Source organism: Rhamphochromis longiceps, linkage group LG22, assembly GCF_057381845.1.
Source record: "Rhamphochromis longiceps isolate RC_006_pf linkage group LG22, R_longiceps_female_GT1.1, whole genome shotgun sequence".
In the NCBI taxonomy this organism is placed as follows: Eukaryota; Metazoa; Chordata; class Actinopteri; order Cichliformes; family Cichlidae; genus Rhamphochromis; species Rhamphochromis longiceps.
In genome coordinates, this window is record NC_140577.1 from 28,830,913 (window position 1) to 28,857,271 (window position 26,359).

General features: G+C 39.6%; 1 protein-coding gene and 1 long non-coding RNA gene across 2 annotated transcripts; one reads left to right on the forward strand and one right to left on the reverse strand.

The window, feature by feature from the left end:
* On the forward strand, positions 1-10,534 carry LOC146644265 (CMP-N-acetylneuraminate-beta-galactosamide-alpha-2,3-sialyltransferase 1-like). Its single transcript, XM_085395720.1, has 6 exons — positions 1-252; positions 518-714; positions 3,498-3,659; positions 3,879-3,924; positions 4,049-4,168; positions 9,305-10,534. The coding sequence occupies exons 1-6, from the start codon at positions 1-3 to the stop codon at positions 9,470-9,472; spliced, it is 945 nt and encodes a 314-aa protein (XP_085251846.1). The 3' UTR covers positions 9,473-10,534.
* A 7,951-nt stretch (positions 10,535-18,485) lies between these two features.
* LOC146644266 (uncharacterized) lies at positions 18,486-22,666 on the reverse strand. The gene is made up of 4 exons (XR_014909292.1): positions 21,781-22,666; positions 20,719-20,867; positions 19,854-20,019; positions 18,486-19,778 (listed from the first exon to the last, which is right to left on the reverse strand). It is a non-coding gene; the product is annotated as an uncharacterized LOC146644266 (long non-coding RNA).
* Between the last annotated feature and the right edge of the window lie 3,693 nt (positions 22,667-26,359).

The following is a 26,359-nucleotide window of genomic DNA, read 5'->3' on the forward strand; positions in this document are numbered from 1 at the left end:
ATGAATTACAGACAGAAAAAATCCGGGGTTCTTATTTCCCTACTCCTGTGCATCGCAGTGATGCCTATGTTTTTCAGTCCTTCATGGAATTTATCTGTTTACTCCTTTGGGCCCTGGAAGTTGAGCTTTTGTTCCTGTCTCAAATGTATAAGAGATGGTGATCCTTGGTTTAGGGAACAGATTGATGCATCTCCTGAACCCTTTTTGCCAAGAAAACACAGCATCTCAGAGAATGATTTCCTCTGGTGGAAGGTAAATTAAATGATCACTAAACAAAACAAATGTTGATTAACTTTGCATTTCATTATATTTTTCCAACTGTTGGAGCCACTGAAACATATACTTGGAACGTGTGAGATATCCATCTATATATATATATATATATATATATATATATATATATATATATATATATATATATATATATATATATATTCAATGTTGACAAAAAAAGTGTAAAACTTGCTGGTTACCAGTTCCATTAACTTTATTAACTTTCCTCTCTTATGTCTGTCAGAAAATAAAGCAGGAAAAATACGACTTCGCTTTCTTCAATGCAACAGTAGACAAGGTGTTTGAGATGCTACCGATCATTTCAGAAGATGTAGAACCCAGGCCTGATCGCTGCAGGATTTGTGCTGTAGTGGGGAATTCTGGTAATTTGAATGGATCACGTTATGGACCTCTGATTGATTTGCATGATTTCGTAATAAGGTAAAATAGAATACAATCAAACATTCACTTTTACTTAGAGTTGACTATTATGTTGTTTAGGGGTGCAACGATACACAAAATTCACGGTTCGGTTCGATACTTTGGTGACACGGTTCGATATTTTTTCGATACAAAAAAATGTTCATGCTTTTTTAATTTGTCATTTATTAAAATTATAAATATATATTTTAACTCAAAAGTACAGTTTTTAAATTTAATGTTGCTGAAACAACAAAGTAATAAAAAAATAAATCTATCTGATCGAGAAATCACTCATCTTTGGAAAAGAGAGTTTATTACAGAGAAATGGCTCTTTCCAAAATAAAAGCTATACTATACGCTTCTTCTGGGGTATATTATCAGCAGCATAAGGAGAATCATGTGCTCATAAGGAGAATCATGTGCTAACGGCTGTCTAAATGACTCGGGTAAAGTTTGTAGCATGCGTGCTTGTTGTTTTTGTCTGATTCCACTTGTCTTTGCACTAGGATGATGTTGGCGTAAATGTGCAGTCATATTCATTGTGTTCCCACTAGTGCTGTCAGCGTTAATCTGAAATCACATTAACGCCACAACAAGGCAAATCTCCGTTAACGAGCTACCGCGGATCGCCCCGTGCGTGGGGCTGGACGGCGTCAACACGTTAACGAGCATGGTTCCCACCCATGTAATTGAGCATTGCGTGGCACATCCGACATACCGTTTTACTTTTGTCCATGACGCGCTTACCTTCAGGGTCATACTTCACATGAAGACCAAAATAGTTCCAAAGGCCAGATCTGAATGAGGGTGGGGGAGGTTTAATTTGCCATGTTGCAATGAGCTTAGCTTCTGTCTTGCTAGCTTGCGCTGCGCTAAGTGGATCTGCGCTCGACAGTGCAGCCTAGGCGGAGTAGTCAAACGCAGATCCACTTCTTTGGCTCTCGGAGGAGGCGGACGCACTTTTTCTCCTCTCCCCTATCTTCCCTGCTAGTTCTTATGTCCTTGTCTAGTCTCGTGTCTTTTTGCATTACTTTCCCTGGAACACTCTCTCACAGTCTGTGTCTAAAACCTAAAAGATAATTATGGATTTGATCAACTGGTGTCTGAATGCTATTGACACCCTTTAACGAGAAGTCTGGGCTCGGGAGAACCTGAGTTCCCGGGAGGGACTTTCCCTGCCGGATACACGATGGACGGGTGGCAGAGGATTGTGTGCCTGGCGGGACTGTCGATCGAGGACGCTGAAGATATCTACCTGTTCGGAACCATGATAACAGGGTTCTTGCTGATCGGAGCTGGCTTGGCCCTGGCTTATCGGAGAATTAAGAGAGCGGAACCGGCTGTTCAAACCCCCACAAGGCTGCCCGCTGGGATTGGAACGACAGGTGCAACTTCTCAGAAAGGACTCACTGAAGGCAGCATGGTTACCCCTGAGCAAGGTACCGTCCCTACACACTGCTCCCCGGGCGCCTGCTTAGTGGGCTGCCCACTGCTTCACTGAGTGAATGGGTCAAATGCAGAGAAAAACAAGTAATTTCCCCATGGGGATCAATAAAGTATCCATTATTATTATTATTATTATTATTATTATTAAGAGCTTGGAGGCGCTTACGACTGCAGTGAATGCTCAGAATAACACCTCTGAGCGTATGTATGTTGGATTACATCAGGAAAGAATCAACTCAGAACAACATCTCTGGGTGGAAGCTGGATTACATCTCGGATCAGTTGGCTGCGGTCGTGAGGTCTCAGAATCTGCTATGTGAGCAAAAGAGCGAACAGAATCGATGGCTAATAACATCATGGAGAAACTCGCAGCTATTAACTCATTCACTGCCATTGACGTCTATAGCCGTCAATTGCAGTGAATGAGTCAATGGGTTTAACTCATTCACTGCCAATGGCTGGCAGTGAATGAGTTAACGGGAGATTGAGAGACCAGTGTCGGAGTGTTAAAAACAGCTTGAAATTCTCATGAGTTGTTTGCAAAAGAAAAATCACCATCATAATGCGGCTACCCCTTCGGCGCCAGCTGTGGGCTCAAGGCTGGAGCTGAACAAAAACTCCCTGATAACGACTGTGTTGAGTCTTTTCCTTCCCATTCCTTACAAGGCCACCTGGGTTGGCTGGAAGACTGTTTACTTAGCCTGGCGGGGCGAAGGACACTGTCTCAGCTGAACTATGGACACACACACACATACATATACTGATACTGGTAAGCACTCACTGACGCATTACTCTCCCTATCCAACGCCACCTCCAACCCTTACCTCCCCCATGATGTGGACATCGGGTCAGCTGGAGGCGCAGTCGAAGATTGCAGCGGTCCCAGATCAGATGTACACACTGGAACACTTTACCATGTTGCTTGTCTGTGTTTATTGTGTTATGGTGTGTTGATACCTGTGCATTCCTGTATTATCCTTTTGTGTTACACATTTCGATGTTTTTTTCCTCGCTACCTGGCCTGACCTGTCTCCCCAATGTGATGTTTGTATTGTATGTACGGTCGGCAAGGTCTGTCATCTTGGTTGTAGGCAAAAGGCCTGCAACTGACAAATAAAGGCTATCTCATTTCATCTCATCCCCTGAGCTCTCAACACAGACTGCATCGTCAGAATAAAAGTTGATAAAATAAATTAAAAATTTTGTATTGTTCGATACATATGCGTACCAAACCGAAAGAACTGTATCGAACGGTTCAATATCGATACGAGTATCGTTGCACCCCTAATGTTGTTGTATTGACTCTATTCACAAAATATGATTTAACTGCATGATGTTAAATATGTATAATTTAGAATGAACTATGGGCCGACCAGAGGCTTTGAAGTGGATGTTGGTACCAAAACAACTCATCGTGTCATGTATCCAGAGACTGCTAGCTTATTGGACCACACCACTCACCTTGTGTTTTTTCCATTCAAGATGGAGGATTTTTTGTGGCTCCTTGAGAACGTTGGGTAGTTCAAACATTGCTGTTACCTTTTTATGTTTTTGTATTTAGAATATATATTTAGTACACTTGAATATTTAGGGTTGTGAAAAGCTTAACAAATTCATTATTGTGTGCATTTATCATTTCAATCGGAATCTAGCGTTAAATGATTCTAATCACATAATTGCTAATTAATTCCTTTTCTAGCATATATGCCATTAACGTAAAAGCATATTTCCAACAGAGAAAATGGTGATTTAAACAAACAGAGCCTAGCCAACAAGAATTTGGTGAGTACATTATTCTATATTTTAACAAAAATGACAAACTGTATATTCATATATCAAATATAATTTAGTTAAAAGATTATATTGTGCATTATTCGCAGAATAAATGACCATGTTTAATTACCAGGTGATGATCCTCAATCCGGCTTTCATGAAACACATTCATCAAGTTTGGTTACTAAAGAAGGGTGCTTATCCATCTACTGGCTTCATGGCTTTGGCTTTGAGCTTGATGATTTGTGATGAGGTAGGATAACATTCCAAAAGTCAAAGAAACACCAGTGAAGCAATAAGGACTGCTGTGCAATAAGTACATATGCCATAACTGCCAACTATGCTAAAACCCCCCCCCAGAGAATTGTAATTTTATTTTTGTCCATTACATCTTTGATTGCATTATTTTGGATCTACACTAACAAAAAAGGCCATGTTGGATTTACTTAATTCAATAGTGGACATTGGTTGCACGCAATTGTTTTGCTTTCGCAGAAACTTAAACAACTGAGTTAAATCAACACAACTTTTTCATATTCAATAAACCTGTGCATTTTGTGTTCATAAAATGCGATTGAAACATGTTTAGATGAAGTAAGTTGAGTTCTCAGAATATTTGAATCCTTCACAATTTTGTCATTTTATTTCAACACTATTCAAAACCTTTTACCCCAATACAACTTGGTCACTTAAATACTACATGTTGTCTTCATATTACATAATGTCTAGAGTCTGGTTACCATAAAAAGTGAATGGCTCTACAACAACTACGATCCTCCTATCTTTATCCTGGTTGCAGGGGGGCTGGAAAATAACCCTGAAGTGATAGGTTACAAGACAGGGTACACCCTGGACTGCTCATCTGTCTATCACATAGAGACAAACAACCATTTGCATTTACATTCACGGGTAATTTAGAATCACCAATTAACCTAACTCTAATAACTGCATGACTTCTAACTGTGGGAGGAAACCAGAATACCCAAAGAGAAACAACTGCAAACTAGCCAGATTGTGGATTTGAACCCAGGACCTTCTTACTGTGAAGCAACAGCACTAACTATCATGCCACCAATCCAGGAAATCTATGATTTCAAGCTTTGATGCAGAATTCTTTTGTTTTTGTCCTTGACAGGTTAAACCACTATAAATAGCAATAGCATGTACGGGATGTGTGCTATTGTTGTTTAATCAAAATTTACAAAGACCAAAGAGTAAGAATGATAATGTGCTGTTTACCTCTTTCTCCTGTTTGAAATTAAACAAAGTATACTGTGATGCTGACTTTCCCAACACATGTATAGTAAATCCTTATAGCAGTGGTTCCCAAAATTTTTTGCTAGGCCCCCCTTTGTTTTAGAAGATCATCACAGTGTTGCCAACTTAGTAGTGATGTGTCGGTGGCGAACGAAACGGCTCTTAGAGAATATTTGAAGTGAACGACGCAAGCTGGCTCCTCATTGGGAGCCGTGGTTTTTTCTTTTCTTTCTCTCACCCTCTCTCTCGCACTTTTTTTCCGCTTCACTCCACACGCAAGCCTTGTGCTTTGCGCTGGGAAGAGGGGGGCGGTAGTTACACTCGCAGTAGCACAGGAACAGAGCGGGAGGGGGAGAGAGAGAAAGAGAGCCAGGGACAACAACGTCACATTAGAAAGGTATAGTGATTATCCACAACTATTTTCAGTTGTGGACGATAAAGGATTCAGAAAGTTTATTCATGTAGGTCCATATGACGGAGAATGTGCATTTTCTTTTTGTTTTCATATTTTTTCATATTTATATTTAATTGTGTTGTGGTTTTTTTCAGTGTTTTGTCTTGTTCCACTTTAAATTTGTTTAAAAGGAAAAGCTGAAAATTTAAATGGTTAAAAGTTGAAATGTAGTTTTTTTTGTATTATATGATTTATTTATTACATTTTATGTGGATTGAATAAATAAAAGTATATTTACGGTGGCTCGTAGAGACAAAGCACATACAAACTCCAAAATACGTACAAACTCCAAAACACATACAAACTCCAAAACACATACAAAGCACAATAGAAGTGCTCCAGGATGCTAGGGGCAGTGTTGAGCTTTTGTTACCTAGTGGCAAGTCAGGAAGTACCAATGACTGGATTTGGTGTGTGGTAGTAACAGGTAAATGAACATTTTCTAAAATTATTTGAATATATATGAGTGCTTGTGTATAAATACACAAACAATACACATATGCTTTCAATTGTGTAATTTAAGTGATCTAGGTAGCTCTGTTTTGGAAGTTCAGTTAACGCTAGAAATGTGTTTTGGAGTTTGTACGTGTCTTGGAGTTTGTACGTGCTTTTTGGAGTTTGTACGTGTTTTGGAGTTTGTACGTGCTTTTTGGAGTTTGTATGTGATTTGTCTCTAGGAGCCACCATATAAATTTATATACAAGCATATATAAATAAAACCACAGTTTTGTTTTTACATTAGTAATTCCTTTTGTGCATAATTTTATATTGCTGTTAATAATTAATTAAAGCAACAAAACAACCTGAAGATCCGGTTGCGAGCCCAAAGAGCCAGCTCTTTTTAGTGAGTCAAGCCGAAAGAGCCGGTTCTCTAAAAAGAGACGGAAATCCCATCACTACAACTTAGTGACTTGGTCGCTAAATTTAGCTACTTTTCAAATCCCCTTAGTGACTTTTTCCCCCTAAAAAAGCGACTAGCGACAAATCTGGCAACTTTTTCTGGTGTCACTGGAGTCTTGTGACGATGTCATTTAGCAACTTCTAGCGACTTTTAGGACAGCCAAAAGCGATTTTCCTTACTTGTTGGCAACACTGCAAATACACCCTCCAACCACACACACGCCCACTGCGGTTTATTCTACACCACACATTCCTATAAATACATTGTCTCTCTGTGCAAAATGCGGTTAAGGAGGATCTCGGCGCTTCCCCAGCTGAGCTAGTGTTTGGTCAGCCCCTCCGCGTGCCTGGAGAATTCTTGCCTGAAAATCCTCCTCCCTGCTTCGATCCATCGGTGCTATCTCTCAACCCGCTTTTGTACTCGCTTCGGGTTCCTGGTCCGGTGCACCATTGCGTGCCTGACACTTTTGTTCCAAAGACTTTAGAGACTGCTAAGTTTGTTTTTGTCAGGCACGATGCCCACAGGACACCGCTGCGGCCGCTGTATGACGGCCCATTCAGGGTTATCGAACCGGGCCAGAAACATTTTGTTTTGGATTTTGGGGGTCGAAGGGAGACTGTGTGTGTTGACAGACTTAAACCTGCACATGTTCTTCCGGACAGTAATGTAGTGCCAGCCCAGGCCCCTCGCCGTGGCTGCCCTCCTTCGATGGGGTTGACAGACTCTGATTTTCCCCCCAGAACTACCCCCGGACCACCGGCGTTTGAGCCTCCTCCTGCCTTTCCTGCTCGCCTTCACCAGCCTCGTTCATGGGATGGACCTTCCTCTGCCTGTTCTCTCCCTCCCAGGTTCAGTCGTTCGGGTTTGCTTAGGCCCAGGGTCCTGGACTGAATAGAGACCTGACTGTGTGTTCAGGGCGGGGTATGTGTAGCGGACCACCAGGTGGCTCCACTCACACCCAAGTTGAAGGGAAGTGCTGAGGTGGAGATTTTGGCGCTTACTATATGTGAAGTTCTGAGAGTCAGTTAATAAAGTTGGAGTGAGACACTGAGACCTCCCCTGTTGTTATTACATACCTCCACAGCATTACCATTCAGTTTGAGGGTTACAACAGAAAATGTTATATTTATTATTCTCACGTGGTATCGGACGGGATTATTTTAACAAGCGAAGGACATTTTACCTGATTTTTTTTTTATCCTCCTGTAACTTCACTGTATAAAAAGCTAAAACCTTCAAAGTTTCAGGAGTGGTTATGAGAAGTCTTTGTGAACTAAAAATCAAGAATGTGGCTCAGATTGGTGAGGTGTGGGTAGGGGGTTATTGCCTTTGGAACGGGAGTCGCTAGTTTTATTCCCAGTAATGGTCCTGGCTAGACCCCACATGCTAAAAAAACAAAACAAAAACCAAGCTGTAAAATGGCGCAGCTACGTCTGCAGCTTGTCCGCACCTCGGACACAAACATTTCACTACATGTTGTACTCTGTACTCTGTATGTGACAAATAAAGGTTGTTGTTATTGGCATCCTGGTGTGCCAGAAGGCAGCCAATGATTCTTTTTTGACAGTGTTAATCACTCTGTGCAACCTTCCTGTTCTCAATTGTAGCCCTCAATGGAGAGCATGCTCTCCTACTGTTAGGCCTTCTTTACCAGGGTATTGGTGTATTGGGTCCAGGTGAGATCAGCAGAGATGTGGGTGCCCAGAAACCTGAGGTTGGGGACAGATTCCAGCCGTTCTGTGTTTTTAATCAGAGGGGTGAGGACCTCTCTGTGCCTTGTGAGTTCTTTTCCTTTAACCCTTTAAAACCCGTTGGAGTGGGCGCGCTCCATTTTGCATAACTATTTCTAAATCGCTGTAGAACTGGAACCACGTAAGCTAGCGCAATAACTTTTTTTGCATATGAAACCGGAGGAGTTGTACTTACATCTTATGCCATCAGCTTGCCCTAGGTCACGGTTTCCTTCCACATATAGCTTTGCAAAAATTGCATAAAAAGCATTTGCAGCAACAAAAACGTAATATTCCAGAAACACACTTTGCCGATCCGATTAGCTGTTCAAAACACTTCCTACGTTGGAATAGACCTCAGCGCGAACTATCGCAGGAAAAAGATTTTCAATTCTTTTGTAGTTTATTTCATTTTTTGGCAATTTATGTAGTTACTATGGACTTAATGCATACATATTATTAATATTTGGGCTATAACGGTTGTACTGATGTATAGGAACTTGAAATGGCACTACAGAATGTAAAACTATAAAGATAAGCTCTGGTGGACTTGGTTCTATGGTAGGTCTTAAAGGATTAAGGACGTTCATCTTCAGATGATTTGCTGAACACCAGTGGGACAAGTTCTCTATCTCCTCCCTGTATGCGGTCTCATCTCCAACACACATGAGCCCAACCAAAGTGGTGTCATCGGCATGCTTGATGATGACGTTGTTTGGATGGGTTGGTGTACAATCATAACTGTACAGCAGGGGCTGAAAATGCAGCCCTGGGGGGAATGGTCAAGTCGGACTGACTGAGGCTGGTTTGTGAGGATGTCAGACATTCTCACCACCAAACTGCAGGTGATCCAGTTTGTTGGTGAGATTCCAACTGAGCAAAAAGGTATTGAGCTCTGCGAGTCTGAGGCTGCCGTCGGGGGTTGGGGGCCTCTGTTCTTTGTAGTTAGTTCAGTTAGCTCTTGTGACAAAGCTGAAATTATATGACATATTGAAATTTAACTTTCATTATTTATTTCTTATGTATTAACTTTTTTTTTTTGTCCAGGTCAGCGTCTTTGGGTTTGGAGCAGACAGCAATGGAAACTGGGGCCATTACTTTGAAAAAATCAAAGAGCAAAATTTTGGAACTGGATATCATCCAGGAACATATGAATATAATCTTATTCAGCAGCTACACAAAATACAGAAAATCACATTGTATAAAGGACATTAATTTTTTTCCTTTGTTTCCCCTTCCTCTTTTTTAAATCCAATGTTTACAGTACAGCTTAATTCATTGTTAACATAATTTATTTTGTACTTCAGTGTTTTTATCTTTAGAGGAGTCATCAGATTTCTTTTTATAAAATTGATTCTCATGGTGTGTTTTTATATATTCAAAGACAAGGTCTTCAGGTTTACTAGTGCTTCTAAATCATAGATGTTAATGTGAGTGTGAAAAGTTGTCTGTCCTAAGACTAGGGTGTACCTTCTTCCAGTGACAGTGGAAATAGCATTGAGCTTCCTCTCCTCTACACCCAACTACATAAGAGCTGAAGACGATGGATAGATGGATAAGTGTTTCTTTTGAGTAGGCATCAAGATTATGATAGTTAGCTAAAAGTAAACTGAAAACTACTAGTTGTAATAAGAAAATATTCTTAAATTCTCTATTGCCCTTCCACACTTTTTAAGCAGCCTAGTGTTGATCCACTAATTATTCTTTAAATCAGACTTAATCCGCTTTTAATTACAAAGAATGTATTTCATTTTTGCACATACAAACTGTGTGGTAATCATTATTAGGATGTTGAAAAGGTGGTGCAGAAAGCTGGTCAGAAGAAAAAAACAAAAATAAACAGCTGATGATGGACAGATGCAACAATATCGATTGTTACTACCTTGTGCAATAAAGAGTATGTAAGTTGTATCACAAGACACAATAAGACAGCTGATTATTTTGTTTCACTAACTCTTCCCGGAAATACATTTTGTATAGGGTATAGGAGCTGTGGCTGTTTGTCTGTGCCCACCTTTAAATTTTAAATACATATAGACATTGAGGGTTCTTGGGAGGGGCTATGCTGACACCGGCTGTTGTCTGGGAGTTGGTCGTTGGCACCCACTGCTCTGCTGTTTTCGTTCTGCATCAGTGATATACTGGCTGCCTTTGTTTGTGATTGCCAGATGCAGTGGCTGCATTTTTAGGGAAATTGTTGTGTATAACTTTATTGTTTACAAAATTTGTGCATAGGTTTTTATTTCTTTATATTTGCATTTCAAGTTGTGAAAATAATTCAGTAACCATGTCTGTGGTTTTTACATAAAAATATATCACTTTTTCCCTATTCGGTTTTTTGAGTGATTTCAGATCAGTTGTATTAATACAGTAGTCAGTGAAAAAATAACTGTAAATCGACATATGTGAGACTGTATTCTGAAAATAAGAATACCAAACAAGACAAGACAAAAAACATTTCTAAACGTGAAATATCAAGGTAAAATCAAAAATAGTCAAGAATGATATTACATAATTAGTATCACATACAGTGTTCCCTCATTCATCGTGGGAGTTATGTTCTAAAAATTGATCTACGTCCCTACCCCCTACGGTCACGAGCTGTGGGTAGTGATCAAAAGAAAAAGATTGCGCATACAAGCGAAATGGGCTGCCTTCGAAGGGTGGCTGGCCTCTCCCTAAGAGATGGGGTGAGAAGTTTAGCCATCTGGGAAGGGCTCAGAGAAGCGCTGCTGCTCCTCCACATCGTAAGGAGCCAGTTGAGGTGGTTCGGGCATTAATCTGGGAATGCCTTGGTGTTCCCCCGGACAAGACCCCGGATAAGCAGAAAAAGATGGATAGATGGACATCTGCAATACTGGCCCTGTATTTTCTTGGTATTGGATCGACACCAAAATTTGTAGTGTAGCACAGCACTACTATGAATGAGGGAAAGTGTGAATGTTGAATGTTTTTGATGAAATGTCCAGGCAAGCATATACATATTAAATGACACGATATATGTGTTCTAATAGCTAACTGATAACTTCAGGTTTTTTATTTCTATATGACAATTCTTCATAATTAAACAATAAGAACAAGTAGTCTGATGTCCTCTAATCATTATGAAGATATAATTTGAAATACAATAACACATTAAGATTTTTTACAAAGTATCAGCACTGGATCAGTAAATCGGAAAGGAAATCAGTGGTATCGCACATCACTTCCACAAAGCTGCAGAAGAAACCTAGGCCTGAGAAGAAGCCTTATTTCAAATACAAAAGAGTGTGAAATTGTAGTTAGACTTGTATTTGTAAATGAACCTCATGATGTGTAGATTTCTTGATTTTATACATATTGGGCTACATACTTATTTATTATAATTATTATAAGGCTATATAGTACATAAAAATTCACGTTTTATGTTAGTGAAATGTTTAATTATCTGGGCTAAAGAAAATAAAGTTATAGACTATACTTATATGAAGCTTGTATACTTACTGCATTTGATGTATTTTAACCATATGTAATGCACATTACAGGATGTAACACCTGCTTATATGTAAAAAAAAAAGGCTTTGATTTTGCCACCTCTTTTGATTTCCATGCCAAAATTTCTCTAGATCCGCACCTGATACGCATTTAATAACTTGTGATGTTGTAAACTGTTTAGTTGTGTTTGGAAGAAAAGCTAGTATATCACAGCTAACAGCTGGATTTTTCAGTTTGAGTGCAGCCATTGAACAGCAACTTACGAGACCAGAGTGAACGGGAGTGAACGTGAACAGTATAACCTTTGTTTCTTAACATAAAACTAATTGTTGCAGCTAGGGACAGCCCAAATTTTATCTCCTTAAATTGACTTTAGTTTTAGTTTTCTTTAGTTAACTAGCATAAATTAATGTACTATTACCCCCCTCCAACCACATGATGATGCCTTTCTGAGCTGACAGAATGTCACCTAAATATGTTTGTAAAACTTTGACTTTAAGCACTTATTTCTTAAATCCAGCTTCACAGACAGTGTTAAATCTATGTCAGTTTTTGAGAGCTGGGCTCAATGGTGTAATTTAGGCTCTAAATGTGTAGCATTTTATGTGCCCTTTAAATTTTTATTTTATGCTGTTTGTTATTAGCAGCCAATCATGAAACAGTATCATTTGTTCCAATTTCTTAAATTTTATTTCACAAAAATGAATATTTCATAAAAATATTGTTTGAGATACATTATATAGTATTTTTGCACAAAAAAGTGATTCTTTATTTGTGAAAGTGGAACAATAAACAACTGTGTTACTGCTTCACCACTATTTAAGTTTGGACATGTTTCAATAATTCGATGCACCCGTTTCCCAGTTTCTTCACAACATTTAAAGCAGTCGGGGGGGGACTCAAGACTAAGTATTGTAGGTTATCAAGTTACCCTTAGCTTAGTGTTTGTGTTACAGGCCTTCAATGGGGTCTGTTTTTATACAGAAAAGTAGAGGCAGGAGACATGAGTAGCGTTTGGTCTGCAGGCTCTTCTTCGTCTTTTTATTAACAGAATTTCACACCATTCTTCTCCGTTCGTATAAACATTCCTCTTCTAGCAAAAAACATAACTTTGAATCTGGTTTACATGTTAAACCCATTTGATCACCTTGTTTTCCTCACAAGTATAAATCTACAATATAATTGTTGTATATCAGTGTCCTTATTTACAAAAAATCTGTAACTAAATTCTACTGCTGTCCAGCATCAACAATATCTCTGTGCAGTAATCTCAACACTGCGATTAACCTGCTCATTATTACTGTTGTAAGTTCTTTATATCTTAACAGATTCAACAATATATTACATTTGTAAACAATAAACAAACATTCCACAATTGCCCAAAAAACAGTTACATCAGATTATATACATATAACAACATAAAGAATAAAAACTAGATTATGTTGAAACCACCTTTATCAGCTGTCAACATACCAGTAATGTCAGGATAGAAGAGGTGTATCTAGGAGCTACATTTGCCACAAAATAAAATGTGTAATAAGACCGGCTACCTCTTTAGACTACAAGTGGAATTGCGGCTTCCATCGCGAATGGCAGGAGAGTTCGGTTTCTTTCAATGAAAACAAACTTTCTCATGACATTTGTGGCCTTTAAACTAAGACAGAAAAAAGTTTCTTGCCTTGTGCATCACAGTTAGCCAACTCAAACTACTAACCTGTTCTTATACATAAAAGTAGAGACAGGAAACATGAGTTGTGTTTGGTCTGCAGGCTCTGCCTCATCTGAGGTACAGAGCTACTTCCTCCTTGTGGCGATGCCATCCAATTGCATCCTTATAACTTTAACTGAAAAGTGCAATACCACAACGCCTTTTACATCACTAAATATTTAAAACCAATTACAACTGTGACCATAGACTTGTAGGTGTCACACTTGCACATGCTTAGAGTGGCCAAGTGAGTGTTTTCTACACACAATGCTATACCATCTTCTGTCACCAGAGACCAATATTGAGTTAACACCCCTTAGCATGCCTAATCATAAACTGTTGGTTTTGGTGTATTGTAAGCACATGTTTATGTTTATAGGTTAGCAGGACTGTTTCGGAATGAACGGAATGTCATGCTGTCATCTTATCTTGTTTGCACATCATCATTGTACATGGGCTGACTGTTTTCCAAGCTGACTACCAAATTCACCAGATCTTAATTCCACTATCCACTGGTGGATTTGTATGTAAATAAGATTGTGAATAACCTTAAGTCTTCAGAGGACAGTTTAACTTTCTCTGTGTCTATTAAATATCTGTACCTAAAGTACTGATATATGCCAGGATACATTTTCTCTTCCCCCAATATTTTGATGGATTTGAACATTTACGTGTTATAAATTGCATACAAATTGTGACGGAGTTACATCGCCCTGGGCCCCAGACAGCTGACCTGGGTGCATACACACACACAACAACCATTAGATTCTACACTCGTCGCACTGGGTTAATGTGGCTGCGGCCAACATACTTTGCCACTTACCTTTAATAAAAAGCCGGTTGTGTAGACTCCCCGTGATCGTCAGTTACACGAGTAGTTGGGCAAGACGATGGTACGTCTGGGGGTCTGTTCTGGGGTTTAAATCGTGGGTTCGCGCACACTTGTAGAGTTACATGAACTGCATTATTTTTTGTTTGGGTTTTCTTTTATTATGAAATGCTGTAGGCTGCCTGAAAGTGGCTATAAATGTATTTGTGAATTATTGTAGAAATACAGCTGGAAATAAGCCGAGGAAAAAAGATTGTTTTGTGAAAGAAATGATGGAGGGATGACTGTTATGCCCAGTGGGAGGGGCAATGGGATATAAAGGCAGGCCACTAGGGCCTACCGAGGCAGTCAGTGAGATGTTACAGTGAGGTTAACATGTAAGCTGGCTCAGCCTCTTGCGTTCTGCACACAGATTTTTGTTTAGTGATGAATAAGTTAGTTGTTTATTTTCTTTGTAAATAATGCATCTGGGAGGCCAGCAGAATAAAGTATACACACTGAACGTTTCCTGACGATGCCTGCATTTTTTCAGGAGAAGTTTAGGAGAGGACCCCACGAAACAAATAATTACAACTTTTAATTTTAATAATAGGGTACGGTCACTTATTTAGAGTCCTCTTTATATTTATGAGACTTATGTTTCTGGAGTCACTGTTGACTGTCTACTAAACCGCTGAATCACTCACACACTGAAATATGCATATTGTACGCTTTAGTCAGTAGTTAATAGCTATTATTATGCAAGAAAAATAGTCTTAAACTGAAAAACTTTGTAACTAGCTGTTGGGTCTGCACCTCAGCAGGCCCTCTAGTTCAGACTTTATTCCCGTGAAGAAAGCAAGTGTTACGAAATCAGTTTCTATTTATTCCTCGGGCATCCAGAGACGGCACCAGACTCAGTAGTCATTTTAACAAAACCTTTATTCATCTTTATTCATCTTCATTTAAACATGCATCTTCTAGAAGGGGAGACAAGCAAGGCCGGTGTCCCTCTGCAAATCTTCCACTCCTTTGTTTGTTATAGTCAGCTTTATAGAAGCGACCCCATCATAAAACCCCCATGGTGTGCTGCAAACTCTGTGTTTGTGTGTGTATGCGCGAGAACGTGAGTGACTGTATGCGCGTACCTGTGTGTATGTGTGAGTGCACATGAGTGAGTGTGCATGTGGGTGTGTCGTAACAGTCAAAGCACTGTGTACAGTGGGGCAAAAAAGTATTTAGTCAGCCACCGATTGTGCAAGTTCCCCCACTTAAAATGATGACAGAGGTCAGTAATTTGCACCAGAGGTACATTTCAACTGTGAGAGACAGAATGTGAAAAAAAAATCCATGAATTCACATGGTAGGATTTGTAAAGAATTTATTCGTAAATTAGGGTGGAAAATAAGCATTTGGTCACCTCAAACAAGGAAAATCTCTGGCTCTCACAGACCTGTAACGTCTTCTGTAAGAAGCTTTTCTGTCCCCCACCCGTTACCTGTATGAATGGCACCTGTTTGAACCCATCATCTGTATAAAAGACACCTGTCCACAGCCTCAAACAGTCAGACTCCAAACTCCGCCATGGCCAAGACCAAAGAGCTTTCGAAGGACACCAGGAAAAGTATTGTAGACCTGCACCAGACTGGGAAGAGTGAATCTACAATAGGCAAGCAGCTTGGTGTGAAAAAATCAACTGTGGGAGCAATCATCAGAAAATGGAAGACATACAAGACCACTGATAATCTCCCTCGATCTGGGGCTCCACGCAAGATCTCATCCCGTGGGGTCAAAATGATCATGAGAACGGTGAGCAAAGATCCCAGAACCACACGGGGGGACCTGGTGAATGACCTGCAGAGAGCTGGGACCAAAGTAACAAAGGTCACCATCAGTAACACACTTCAACGGCAGGGAATCAAATCCCGCAGTGCCAGACGTGTTCCGCTGCTGAAGCCAGTGCATGTCCAGGCCCGTCTGAAGTTTGCCAGAGAGCACATGGATGATACAGCAGAGGATTGGGAGAATGTCATGTGGTCAGATGAAACCAAAGTAGAACTTTTTGGTATAAACTCAACTCGTCGTGTTTGGAGGAAGAAGAATACTGAGTTGCATCCCAAGAACACCATACCTACTGTGAAGCATGGGGGTGGAAACATCATGCTATGGGGCTGTTTTTCGGCCAAGGGGACAGGACGACTGATCCGTGTTAAGGACAGAATGAATGGGGCCATGTATCGTGAGATTTTGAGCCAAAACCTCCTTCCATCAGTGAGAACTTTGAAGATGAAACGAGGCTGGGTCTTCCGCCCGGGCAACAAAGGAGTGGCTCCGTAAGAAGCATTTGGAAGTCCTGGAGTGGCCTAGCCAGTCTCCAGACCTCAACCCCATAGAAAATCTGTGGCGGGAGTTGAAAGTCCATGTTGCTCGGCGACAGCCCCAAAACATCACTGCTCTCGAGAAGATCTGCATGGAGGAATGGGCCAAAATACCAGCTACTGTGTGTGCAAACCTGGTAAAGACCTATAGTAAACGTTTGACCTCTGTTATTGCCAACAAAGGTTATGTTACAAAGTATTGAGTTGTATTTTTGTTATTGACCAAATACTTATTTTCCACCCTGATTTACGAATAAATTCTTTACAAATCCTACCATGTGGATTCATGGATTTTTTTTTTCACATTCTGTCTCTCACAGTTGAAGTGTACCTCTGGTGCAAATTACTGACCTCTGTCATCATTTTAGGTGAGGGAACTTGCACAATCGGTGGCTGACTAAATACTTTTTTGCCCCACTGTATGTGTCTCTGTGTATGTGACTTCCTGCCGGTCATAAAAGTAATCTCCTCACTCAATCTACACCAAATCCTTTAGACAACATACAAAACACAGTTAACATATTACAGACACTGAGACCCCCACTCTGCATCCACTGCACTCAGAAAAATAAAGGTGCCAACTGGAACCAAAAGTGGTTCTTTAGACTGATGCCATAGAAGAACCTTTTTTGGTGCCACAAAGAACCTTTCAAACAATGGTTCTTTGAAGAACCAATTTCTTTCAGTGGTTCATTGAAGAACCTTTAAAGGTGCCCCACAGAACCATCAAGAAATGGTTCTTTGGGGCACCTTTAATGGTTTTTCAAAGAACCTTTTTAAAAATGGTTCTTTAAAGAACCATTTTTAAAAAGGTCCTTCAAATGGTTCTTTAAAAGAACCATTTTAAAGAACCTTTTTTGAGTGGTTCTTTAAAGAACCATTTTAAATCTTTCAAAATAAAATGCATCATAAATTGAATTTGAGTAGGGTAAAATAAATACGAGCACAGCATAGACATATATTAATGGTTTATTGTCATTTTGTAGTATACCAAAAGACAAAAAGGCATTTTAACCCTCAGCACAACATCACTACTAATACATGTCACATATTAGTGTTTTAAACAGTAATAATTAAATATATTTGCTATACTATAAATATATATATATATATATATATATATATATATATATATATATATAAATACTATAGCTACAGATAACACAACAATACATGTATTGTTTAATTAATAAAACATCAGAAAGTGATAAAACACATTAGAAATAGCAATAGCTTCATAACAGACCAATAAATCAACACATTTTCATCAGCAGATGTTTGCATGTTCAGTAACAATATTTCAACAAGTTTATGATTAAAATGATCAATGAACTTTAGCATTACGCTATGTAATGTACATTTCATGTTGTACTCATGGTCCTTTGTTAGTCCAGTTTAGGATAATGTCTCTGACGTATGTTTCATATCAAATACAGGGAGTGCAGAATTATTAGGCAAATGAGTATTTAGTCCACATCATCCTCTTCATACATGTTGTCTTACTCCAAGCTGTATAGGCTCGAAAGCCAACTACCAATTAAGCATATTAGGTGATGTGCATCTCTGTAATGAGAAGGGGTGTGGTCTAATGACATCAACACCCTATATCAGGTGTGCATAATTATTAGGCAACGTCCTTTCCTTTGGCAAAATGGGTCAAAAGAAGGACTTGACAGGCTCAGAAAAGTCAAAAATAGTGAGATATCTTGCAGAGGGATGCAGCAGTCTCAAAACTGCAAAGCTTCTGAAGCGTGATCATCGACCAATCAAGCGTTTCATTCAAAATAGTCAACAGGGTCGCAAGAAGCGTGTGGAAAAACCAAGGCGCCAAATAACTGCCCATGAACTGAGAAAAGTCAAGCATGCAGCTGCCAAGATGCCACTTGCCACCAGTTTGGCCATATTTCAGAGCTGCAACATCACTGGAGTGCCCAAAAGCACAAGGTGTGCAATACTCAGAGACATGGCCAAGGTAAGAAAGGCTGAAAGACGACCACCACTGAACAAGACACACAAGCTGAAACATCAAGACTGGGCCAAGAAATATCTCAAGACTGACTAAGGTTTTATGGACTGATGAAATGAGAGTGAGTCTTGATGGGCCAGATGGATGGGCCCGTGGCTGGATTGGTAAAGGGCAGAGAGCTCCAGTCCGACTCAGACGCCAGCAAGGTGGAGGTGGAGTACTGGTTTGGGCTGGTATCATCAAAGAGGAGCTTGTGGGGCCTTTTCGGGTTGAGGATGGAGTCAAGCTCAACTCCCAGTCCTACTGCCAGTTTCTGGAAGACACCTTCTTCAAGCAGTGGTACAGGAAGAAGTCTGCATCCTTCAAGAAAAACATGATTTTCATGCAGGACAATGCTCCATCACACGCGTCCAAGTACTCCACAGCGTGGCTGGCAAGAAAGGGTATAAAAGAAGAAAAACTAATGACATGGCCTCCTTGTTCACCTGATCTGAACCCCATTGAGAACCTGTGGTCCATCATCAAATGTGAGATTTACAAGGAGGGAAAACAGTACACCTCTCTGAACAGTGTCTGGGAGGCTGTGGTTGCTGCTGCACGCAATGTTGATGGTGAACAGATCAAAACACTGACAGAATCCATGGATGGCAGGCTTTTGAGTGTCCTTGCAAAGAAAGGTGGCTATATTGGTCGCTGATTTGTTTTTGTTTTGTTTTTGAATGTCAGAAATGTATATTTGTGAATGTGGAGATGTTATATTGGTTTCACTGGTAAAAATAAATAATTGAAATGGGTATATATTTGTTTTTTGTTAAGTTGCCTAATAATTATGCACAGTAATAGTCACCTGCACACACAGATATCCCCCTAAAACAGCTAAAACTAAAAACAAACTAAAACTACTTCCAAAAACATTCAGCTTTGATATTAATGAGTTTTTTGGGTTCATTGAGAACATGGTTGTTGTTCAATAATAAAATTATTCCCCAAAAATACAACTTGCCTAATAATTCTGCACTCCCTGTATATGTCATATCAAAACAAACCCACACCTGCAGTTGTTTCAGTTTTTCACTGGCGTTTCCTGTCAGCTGGTCAACCTCACTCAGGCGGACATCCATATCAGCCAAACAAACGACAAGTTCCTCCCTTTGTGCTTCAAATCCCTCCCACTCTGAGACAAGGAGCTGAAAGAGAGAGAAAAGAGTCAATTATAAAGAAGAGAAAAGTGAAACCCTCCTCAGAAGGTCTGACTCGCATACCTGCAGTTGACCTGTGATGGACTCCAGTTTGGCGTTCACGTCATCCCTCGCCGATGCCAACAGCCGAGTCTGCCCAGGTGCCCTGGAAGAGCTGAGTTAATGTTCCACTCCTCCTGGTCAGGCTCTCCAGCTGGATGAGCCGAGATCTCCCCTCTCGCCGCTGCCTCTGAACACAGAAACACAAATTGCATCTGAAGCAGGAGGTGCAGATTTTTTTGCTATTCTTTTCTAAATGCAGGCTAGATCAAGTGGAGGTATTTGGAAAACTTTTTTGGTCAGCGGACGACTGTTGTCTTGCAGAAAGTCAAATCAAACATATGCGATACACAATCAATTCACAAGAACACATTATAAAAAATAAGTCCAGTTCTTGCCTGATTTCAAGTGAATTCTGCATCAAAACAGGGTGCCAGAAGTAAAACGAGAGCACAAAGCTTCACTTTGTACAAGCCTGCTATTACAGTTCTCCTCTATGCAGACGACTTTCCTGTTTTCAAGGCACAACTTGGATCTGCTGTACGAATCTTATGGATACACACTAAATGAAACAATAGTGTGCATGACTCCAGATTCTGATCCCTCATCCTAATATGGTCCCAACATAGCAACAGCAATAAAGAAAGTGTTGAGGCTTCAAAATACAAAGTCCATAAACCAATGGCTGACATGGGTTTTATCATAAGGGTGATAAATATACAGATTTCAGTCTGTCTTAGAGATTTGATGTTCATTTACCTGCAGATGCCCTATACGTGCCTGTTCCATGGTTTTCACAACGTTTTGCACATCACTATTTAATACAGGAAGTAGGTGAACTAAAACAAGTCATCTTTCTTTGTGAGAGGACCATATTAATGAAACAAACCTCAATGACATCATAGGGATCCCTAAAGATGCTCCTGCTGCTTCTCTTCCTCCTCATCCTAAGCTTCCTTCTTCTTGTCCTCGCCTTCCATCCAATTGTAATTCAACCTAATTGTGTTTCTGCCCCTCCTCTTCCTCATTTTGTTGGAGCTGTGAACACAATTAATGTGAATCTGGATTAATTTGTGCAAACAAGAAAAATCTACAGCTTTTTGGTTAGAGGTGCTCTTGTGATTTAAGCCGGGTAGAGTAGATTTATGTGTTGATGCTACCTGCTTCAGCTCTGGCTGCTGAGTGATATTTACACCCTGGCTGGATTACAAACTTTAACCATGTGCTGAACTTTGGCCCAGCGTTGATACCTCTTGTTAGTATAACGACCTCTTCTTAGCTTAATGTATGATGGTGGATAAATGAGATATACAAAAAAATTAACTATATTACAAAAGAACATCTATCTTGGAAACATCAAATGACCGGAGCATAACTTGTCAACTAGTCCGAAACTAAGTTATGCAGGAACAGTCAAAGACACACCTTCTCATGTCACATTTCTATTCATTTGTATATAATTAGATTAGACAATAAAGAGTCATCTAATCTAATTATTCATTCAAAACTCTTATGCATAGCTGTATTTTATACAGCTCATACAGAATTCAAAGTAGAGGTTCATGTGAGTATTTAATGTACGGCTCAGATCTACAGAATTTCAGAGTTTCTAGAGCAGACACAGAGCTCACATCACAACAGGCTTCAGGCGCCATTTTAGTGACTTTAATAATATATTAAATTTTAATTTCGGTCTAGCTGACATTGGGTTATGTACGCAGCACGCAATTGAACCACATATTTTAGAAGCCAAAGGTTCAAATTAGCTGGGAGCAGCTTCACTTAATTATAACAGTGGTTTTGTTAGGAAAACAGTTGGATACTAAATTGCGCTGACCTCAACGGCTAACGTATCTAGCTAATCGCTACTGTTAGCACAACATTAACAGCAAGCTACAATGACGAGTAACAAAAATAAAACCGTAATAAGGTTTTAATGAAAATGTTTTACCTTTTCTAACAATCCCAGAATCCACAGCTTCAAAGTCCAGCAGGTACTGAAGACTGCTATCCGTTTCGCTGTCACCGTCCATGAGTTTTTTTCCCCGAAAGGTCAAGGCCCGCCGCTCGCACACTCCGTCTGCGCATGCGCATCTCAACGACTGACCCCCTCCGTCCGCTCCCGGGAGGTTATAGTATGACGTGTTCTGACGTCACTCTCTCTCTCCCTGTCATTTATTTGGCTCACATATTAACAAATTGCTCAGTGATGAACAACTACTCAGATCATTTACCTAAGCAGTGTGCTTTGTCAAAACGAAGTCTGTGTCCATTACACTGACATTCTGTTCTGCAATTGTTATTTACTTGTATTTTATAATTTGACTTTACATACTGCTGGGTGGTTTGTAAAGTTTACAATAACTAGTATTATCATTATGCTATATTTTCAAAAATATATAATAATCTCCAAAGTAATGCCTTGGAGTAGAAAATAGTAATGCTTTATTAAAATTTAAAACTAAAGTACAGTATTTGAATGTGTGTATTGTGTCTACTGTTTGCAAATATTTCTAACTTTTATTTGAATATTCAGTTTCCTACCATCTTCTCTTAAAGGGTAATTGCCAGGTATCCCGCCCTCCCCCTTCGCACACACATGCACACAAAGAAAACACACAGTATAATTCACAGCCTCATTATAGTGAATAAATATTTATGCCATTTACACCATCAAACTTAGATTGCTAAAGATGAAGAACCTTTTGTTCTTTAAAGAACCATTTGTTATAGCTGAAGAACCATCCACAAAATAAAAAGGTTCTTTGACGTATGATGGTTTTTTAAAGAACCATGAAGACATCTGAAGAACCATTTAAGAACCATAATTTTTCTGAGTGTGGGCCACTGGCCTCTTGTTGTCTTACATTTACAGATAGGGTGGAGAGTCTCCTGCAAACCTACTTCTAAGTTTATAACAATTATGACCGTTTATTCGATTCAGGTTAAAGCATCAGCATCCACATCCCCCACTGTAGCTTCCTGTCTCCTTTTATGACAGGCAAACCCCCAGTGTCAATAAATTTCTTTCTCTCTACACAATTACACACACTCTCAAGCCTACAGCTAAGCCAAACTAAAACACACAGAAATCCTTCCCTATTCCTCTGATATACTGCTGGACCCTCTCATCTAAGCAAGTTTAGCACATTGTATTCTAATAATTGTTTTCTTGTACTCACACAAGACAGAACAGCGATCAGTTTTCACATGCTAGCATGGACCGCTCGACAGCATTTCTGCCCTCCATGCCAAACAAGTCCAAAGAACCAGCACCCCCTGCAGCCTTTTATTGTGTGACACACAGTTTACACAAACACCCATTGTAAAACCCCCTGTGGTGTGTCAGGCACTTTATATGTGTGTGTATGTATGTGTGTGTGTGTGTGTGTGAGTGAGTGAGTGTGTGTGGATGGGGGTGCATTTGTGTGACTTCCTGCTGATCACAAAGGGTCATTTCCCCTCACCCCTGCCTTTTTAACCGTCTCACCATACACATAAAGGCCAGGAAGTCACACTTCTTACATAGAATGTGCCTGCAGTTACACTATAGCCCCCCTCACCATTCAACAAGCTAGGGAGGACAATAGAAACAAAAGAATGTCTCTGAGCATACAGTTTAAGGCAAGGCTTACAAATTTAAGTACAATAATGGCAACATTTAATAATTTCAACCTAACACTAGTATGAGTCATACTGGTCACAAATGTTGGTCAAGTTACTTGAAAATCAGTAACTAATTACTGATTACTTCCCCAAAAAGTAATCCCGTTACTTTACTGATTACTTATTTTCAAAAGTAATTAATTACTTAGTTACTTAGTTACTTTTTAAAAACACGATTTACAACCTGAAGAGGTGATAAAGTGATAGATCTTTCAGCCCAATTCTACTTTTTTTACATAATCCATCATACAAAATGTAATCAAATGGAAAAGTCTCTTTTCTAACTTGTTTTATCAGTTTTAATCTTTTAACTTTATGCATCCGGCAAAAAGTTAATTATATGCAACATTCTCTGACTTGAATAAGTTAGTTTAATATTTAAACCTATTTTCTGCACATTCCAGCACATAAAAAAAAAAAAATTGTGTTTACACTCACTCTTTCAAATAGATGCAAGTAAAACACAGCAGAAAATAAATAAAGTCAAAGACTCAGCGGTCCTGTTGCTCTATTTTCACCTGTAAAGCAGGACTAGGGTAGGCGGAGGTTTACCCTGGTGCAGGTGTGCCGCGGTCAGTTGAAGAATCCGCGAGTTTCTCTGTGAATTTCCCATTACGTCGTTGTGCACTCGGTGCTTGCTTGGAAGTTTAGGGGTTTTTTTCGCTGTAAAAAGAAGTTTTCTTCCCACGCACGATGGACGCTAATGTTTTTGTCACTTTTTATGGAATCAAACTCAAAGTAAGGTCAGTACTTCCACGCTTTCAACGCTGCACGCTCATACTCTCTCCCACAATTGATACGTGATCCATTGTTGATCTGCACACAGCTGTTGTCACTAACGGCGCACTCGCTTCCGTCACTGTCATGAGAAATTCTCGCAAAAAATCACGGTTTTAGTAACGCAGTAACGCAGTGTTCCTACGGGAAAGTAACGGTAATCTAATTATCGTTTTTGCAATAGTAATCCCTTACTTTACTCGTTACTTGAAAAAGTAATCAGATTACAGTAACGCGTTACTGCCCATCTCTGCTGGTCACAAAATAAAGTACAAATCTAGAACTAATTTAACACATTATTACGAGTCCTTTCCTCTGTAGCTTTGACAGTTAATGCGTTGGCAACTTTAAAATGCATCCACACCTTCTCTGTCAATATTCCTTTCAACTAAGCTGATGCCTCAGCAGCTGGTGATTGCAAAAACATTGACTTATCTAAGTGATTTATATCTAAGTAACATAGTAGAAATAGCACAAATAATACCCCAAAATTCCTTGAAACGTAAAAATATGAATTTTACAAGAGAGAACTAACATGCCAATTAGGCCTATTCAAGAATCAACTTTCATTGCCATCATGGAAAGAGGCAAGGCAAGGCAAGGCAAGTTTATTTGTATAGCACAATTCAACAACAAGGTGATTCAAAGTGCTTTACAGAGACATTAGAAACAAGAACAAATAAAAAGCATGATTTAAAATTGATTAAAACAAGCAAATAAACTAACTAACTAATTAACAAACAAACAAACAAACAACAGTATATAAAATCAAAACAGATAAAATCAGAACAGTAGATAAAATCAGTAGTTAAATGTAAGTTTTGAAATTTAAGCTTAAAGTGTGGATTTGGTGCTTTATTCAAATGCAGCTGAGAACAGGTGAGTCTTCAACCTGGATTTAAATAAACTGAGTGTTTCAGCTGATCTGAGGCTTTCTGGGAGTTTGTTCCAGATATAAGGAGCATAAAAGCTGAATGCAGCTTCTCCGTGTCTGGTTCTGACTCTGAGAACTGATAAAAGACCGGATCCAGATGACCTGAGGGATCTGGATGGTTCATACTGGGTCAGGAGGTCATTGATGTATTTTGGTCCTAAACCATTCAGAGCTTTATAGACCAGCATCAGAACTTTAAAGTCTATCCTCTGACGGACAGGCAGCCAGTGTAAGGACCTGAGAGCTGGACTGATGTGGTCCACTTTTTTGGTCTTAGTGAGGACTCGAGCAGCAGAGTTCTGAATGAGCTGTAGTTGTCTGACTGATTTTTTAGGTAGACCTGTAAAGATGCTGTTACAGCAATCAAGCCTACTAAAGATGAATGCATGGACTAGTTTTTCCAGGTCCTGTTGAGACATCAGATCTTTTATCCTTGATATATTCTTGAGGTGATAGTAAGCTGACTTTGTTATTGTCTTAATGTGTTTTTCTAAGTTTAGGTCTGCATCCATCACTACACCCAAATTTCTCACCTGGTTTGTGGTTTTTAGATGTATAGATTGAAGTTCTCTGGTGACCTGTAATCGTTTTTCTTTGGCGCCAAAGACTATTACCTCAGTTTTGTTTTTGTTTAGCTGGAGAAAATTGTGGCACAACCAGTCATTGATTTCCTCAATGCATTTACCAAGAGCCTGTACAGGGCCTCGGTCTCCTGGTGACATTGTGATATATATTTGTGTGTCATCTGCATAGCTGTGATAGTTTATTTTGTTGTTGTTTATAATCTGTGCCAGTGGGAGCATGTAGATGTTAAACAGAAGGGGTCCCAAGATGGAACCTTGGGGAACTCCACATGTGATACTTGTCTGCTCAGATGTGAAGTTACCTATTGATACAAAGTATTTCCTGTTTTCTACGTATGTTTTGAACCAGTTTAGTACAGTTCCTGAAAGACCTGTCCAGTTCTCCAGTCGTTTGAGTAATATGTTGTGGTCAACTGTATCAAATGCTGCACTGAGATCCAGTAAAACTAGGACTGACATTTTTCCACTGTCTGTATTCAGACATATGTCATTAAACACTTTGGTCAGAGCGGTTTCAGTGCTGTGGTTCTGTCTAAAACCTGACTGGAAGGCATCGTAGCAATTATTCT

What these genes read in the sequence shown, in the direction of transcription:
- LOC146644265 (XM_085395720.1), top strand. Translation starts at nt 1, where the DNA reads ATGAATTACAGACAGAAAAAATCCGGGGTTCTTATTTCCCTACTCCTG. An exon ending in ATGATTTCCTCTGGTGGAAG is followed by an intron (nt 253 to 517) that starts GTAAATTAAATG and finishes TATGTCTGTCAG; the next exon opens with AAAATAAAGCAGGAAAAATA. An exon ending in TTGCATGATTTCGTAATAAG is followed by an intron (nt 715 to 3,497) that starts GTAAAATAGAAT and finishes TGTATAATTTAG; the next exon opens with AATGAACTATGGGCCGACCA.